Consider the following 5,000-nt stretch of genomic DNA (forward strand, 5'->3'; position numbering starts at 1 on the left):
TAGGTACGGGATGTAACTCGAGGGGTTGTGGCCTCGCTTTCCCGGTGTGTGGAGTGTGTTGTAGTCTCAGTCCTACCCGAAAATTGGTCTATGAGCTCTGAGCTCGCTCCGTAATGGGGAAGACTGGCTGGGTGACCAGCAGACGACCGAGGTGAATTACACACACACACACACACACACACACACACACACACACACACACACACACACACACACACACACACACACACACACACACACACACACACACACAAGATCTCTCTCTCTCTCTCTCTCTCTCTCTCTCTCTCTCTCTCTCTCTCTCTCTCTCTCTCTCTCTCTCTCTCTCTCTCTCTCAAAACCCATGATCGAAGATAAGAAGTTGAGAGAGAGAGAGAGAGAGAGAGAGAGAGAGAGAGAGAGAGAGAGAGAGAGAGAGAGAGAGAGAGAGAGAGAGAGAGAGAGAGCACAATTTTTTCCATGTTAGCCTTCTAAAATTACATTCTCTTTCTTCACCTCCTTAATGAACGGTTCCGATATTGTCAAGGTTAATTAATGAGGAAAAAGACGCAGGTGATATGTTTACCTCACGCCTCAAAGGAACTCGGTAGTAGATAGAACAGCGAATGAAGTTGGTTGGGTTTACTGGCAGGAGTTCAGAATTCAATGGGAAGGGTGACTCTCAAGATTTTTCAGTGCGCTTGTCTGGCATCATCTTGAATACTGGTACCCCTTCAGTACGAGGACGCGTTTTCAAGTTAGTTTTGGTTTCTATTTAGTGATGTTATACAGCCTCTGAAACTTATGTGGGATTAAAATAGTGAAGACTCTGGCCATTAACCTTCCGACCTCCATAGACAGTTCATAATGTAAATAAAATGGTCTAATCATGCCCAAAACTCGTGGTAGAAATGCGTTCCAGTAGTGAAGGGCTTAAGGTGGAGAGAGCTCAAAGAAGAGTCGCCAAGATGGTCATGCGACTGTGAAACAAACTATATGAGGAGCGCTTGAGGGAGTTCAACTTGTTTGGTCCAGAGAAGCGAGTGATGCGAGTGACTGACACACACACACACACACACACACACACACACACACACACACACACACACACACACACACACACACACACACACACACACACACACACACACACACACACACACACACACACACACACACAAACACACACACACACACACACTCTCTCTCTCTCTCTCTCTCTCTCTCTCTCTCTCTCTCTCTCTCTCTCTCTCTCTCTCTCTCTCTCTCTCTCTCTCTCTCTCTCTCTCTCTCTCCATGATCGAAGATCTCTCTCTCTCTCTCTCCAGAGAGAGAGAGAGAGAGAGAGAGAGAGAGAGAGAGAGAGAGAGAGAGAGAGAGAAATGAGCCACTGAAAATGCTTTGCTGCTTTGATAACGTGAACACAAACTACTATCTAATCATTCACAGAACCAACCCCACGCGAAATATGGGTCATGAAATAATAAGTCAACGTTTCAGATCAAATGAAGCTTAATAATAATTGTTTGATAGAGTTAGAAATGTTTGGAAGTCTCTCCCAGCACGTATCGATGGTAACGCCACTGAAACTTTTAACCTCTTGAGCACCATGACGCGTTTCCTTATTCATTTTGCTTATTATTTGGTGATTTTACACAGCTCCAGAAACTTGTGCAGGGAGTCAAAATAGTGAAGACTGTGTCCCTTAATCTTCTGACCTCCATGAACCCTTCCTAAAGTCAATAAAAAGGTCTAATCGTACGCAAATTTCAAGGTAAAAATGCGTTCCAGTACTGAAGGGACAGTTTAGACAAGCACTTCGCCTCAGCCTCTCAAATAACGTACTTCGCGCCTGGATAAAAATAGCAGCATTTCTCTTTTTAACTTTCATTTTTTTCCTATCTCATTTTTTACTCTCTCTCTCTCTCTCTCTCTCTCTCTCTCTCTCTCTCTCTCTCTCTCTCTCTCTCTCTCTCTCTCTCTTCTTGAAACCTGTTGTCTTTTTGCCACTAACTCATATAATTTGCAGTGATAGTAAGTAAGGTTGTTGCTCTCTGTTCTTCCCTTTGAATCCTCTTCCTCCTCCTCCTCCTCCTCCTCCTCCTCCTCCTCCTTCTCATCATCATCATCATCATCATCATCATCATCATCATCATATCATCATCATCATCTCACCTTTTCTTCCTCTTTCTCATCATTTCATAAAACCAACAACGATAATAATAATAACAATAATGATGATAATGACAATAACGAACCTAATTGAGTGATACTTCCTCCTCTCCTCCTCCTCCTCCTCCTCTTCCTCCTCCTCTTCTTCCTTTACCTTTCCTTCCCTTCCTTCCTCCAACACTGATAATAATGAATAACAGTGGTGATAATGATGCATATATTTCTTTCACTTATCTCTCTTCACATCTATCCTTATCTTTATCTTCTTTCCTCGTTATCTTCTAATCCATGTACATATTTGCCTGTGTATCCAGCTGTTTATTCAATTATCTATTCATTTGTCCAGTTTTCACTTATTTACCTCTATATTTGTCTATTCATCTATTTAGCCTTCTGTCTGTCAACTCATTTATCTATCTATTACTTATCTATCTATACATTTTGCCTGCTTATCCATCTATTCGTGTCAAAATATTTAGTTATTTATCTATATGTTTGTTAATTTATCCACCAAGTCATATATCTATTTACATATTCATCTATCTATCCACCTGTTTACTTATGCATTTGCCTGTCTAACCATCTATCTATCTGCATTTTTATTTATCTATCTATCCATCCACACACATCTCCCACTAGGAATTCAAGGGGGCTGCCGTGGTACAGTGGAACCTTGCGTGCTTTGGGGTCCGAGGGGTCTCCAAGCGCACGGGTTCGAATCCTGTCCATGGGCCGAGTGTAGGTTGGGCTTCTCACTTGGGGCAACGGTTTCCTAGCGGGTGGGCTTTAAGAGAGGAGGTGCTACAAAAAAGTATCCCTTTAGCCCAAAAATTCCCTTGAAAAGCCCTCATGGTATAAATAAATAAAAAAAACAAAACATACATTAAAAAAATAAAGATTAATTAAGACTCTACAGGGCAGTTTACGAATGCCAGCACACAGTATTCAGTGATATTTCTAAGGGGGGGGGTGGGGAGAAATATTCACTGTACTTTATTTTCTTATTTTTATTCACCGCCACCCGCGCGAGGCTCTTAATAGCGTAACAATATTTCGCGTTCGCCTTCATGCATCATTTTGCGCCAGGTAAATTTTGCGAACAATTTGCTCAGCGTGAAAATTTATTGCTCTGGGGGATCCGGGTGGGTTTATCTTTATATATATTTGTTGAGAGAGAGAGAGAGAGAGAGAGAGAGAGAGAGAGAGAGAGAGAGAGAGAGAGAGAGAGAAAATGAGAGAGAGAGTTCATGACATCGAATTTCCTGCCTCTGTTTCATCTGCATAAAGTTAAGTAATAAAGTTTTGAGAAAAGATTCTTACTTTAAGATTTGCACAGTTTTTTTTCTGAGAGAGAGAGAGAGAGAGAGAGAGAGAGAGAGAGAGAGAGAGAGAGAGAGAGAGAGAGATTCTGAAAGGTTCATATTACCTTGCTACCCTCTTAATCTACCTGAGTTAATTAATACAACTTACCTGGTGATGGGTCTCCTTGGACGCTGCAGGGAGGAGAGACCAGGAGGAGGAGGAAGAGGATGAGGACGATATGGAGGAAAGAAGAAGAAGAGGAGGAGGAGGAGGAGGTTGGTATAAAGTAGCACATTTTATTTTCAAATACAAAATCTTCTTCACTTTTTTTCTCTGTTCTTCAGTGAGATGTATTTTTTTTACACTTGGTCTCCTCCCTTAATTAACTTCTTGTTCACCTGTGTCTTTGTTCACCGCATCTTTTCATTCACCTTTTTTTTTCTTTTTCCCTGCATCTGGGTTTCTTTCCTTGTAGATTTTCCGTTTCCTTTTTACTTTTTTTTCTGTTTTCTTTCTCCGTTTCGTATTGATGTATTGTGATTTTTATTCTGCTCCTTTTCTTAGCCTGGTTTTTTTTTCTTGTCTTTTTTCCTTCTTGGTTACCTGAAAATGAAAAGAAAACAGGATGAGTTTACAGTGCACACACACACACACACACACACACACACACACACACACACACACACACACACACACACACACACACACACACACACACACACACACACACACACACACACACACACACACACACACACACACACACACACACACACACACACACACATTATCACACACTTCTCAATCTCTCTCTCTCTCTCTCTCTCTCTCTCTCTCTCTCTCTCTCTCTCTCTCTCTCTCTCTGTCTTTATTTTCTTATCTTTTTTCTTTATCGCCGGATCGCATGACAGAGGGAATCGAAAACCACTCGAAGGTATTTGGTGGTGTTCTTGTTTCCCCCTTTCGTCCCCTCATTTTTTCCCTCTCTTTCTTTCTTCTCTTTCTTTCCTTTGTACTTTCCTCTTCCCTTCCCTTTTGTTCTCTTTTTCTTTACAAGCAGAATTCTTACGGCGATAAGAGAGAGAGAGTGAGAGAGAGAGAGAGAGAGAGAGAGAGAGAGAGAGAGAGAGAGAGAGAGAGAGAGAGAATTAGTTACTACTGAATTATTTCCACTCATCCGTTGTTTATCATTTCTCTTTCAATTCTCTACTTTTTTTCTTTCCTTCCTTCATTCCTCCTTCTCCTTTTCCTCCTCTTCCACTTCCTCCTCCTCCTCCTCCTCCTCCTCCTCCTCCTCCTCCAAAGAACACACAGACCTTAGCTTAAACTCTCCAAACTTTCATTTGCAGAAGTTTCAGAGTTTATGAGAGAGAGAGAGAGAGAGAGAGAGAGAGAGAGAGAGAGAGAGAGAGAGAGAGAGAGAGAGAGAGAGAGAGAGAGAGAGAGAGAGAGAGCGTATTCATTTCACACATTACAACTTCAGTTAAGTGGTTTGCTCTCTGTGGACGTGTATACTCATCGTTCAGTTAACCCTCATTTCGAATCAT

The 5,000-nt window shown here is 41.8% G+C and overlaps 1 protein-coding gene across 1 annotated transcript in view; it reads right to left on the reverse strand.

The window, feature by feature from the left end:
- The window catches only part of LOC123503203, a 57,579-nt gene that overhangs the window by 27,117 nt on the left and 25,462 nt on the right, over positions 1-5,000 (reverse strand). Inside the window, 1 exon segment of the mRNA XM_045252744.1 lies at positions 3,622-4,056. Coding sequence (XP_045108679.1) covers positions 3,622-3,748 — 127 coding nt within the window. The 5' untranslated portion in view covers positions 3,749-4,056.

Source organism: Portunus trituberculatus, chromosome 13, assembly GCF_017591435.1.
Source record: "Portunus trituberculatus isolate SZX2019 chromosome 13, ASM1759143v1, whole genome shotgun sequence".
NCBI classification, from domain to species: domain Eukaryota; kingdom Metazoa; phylum Arthropoda; class Malacostraca; order Decapoda; family Portunidae; genus Portunus; species Portunus trituberculatus.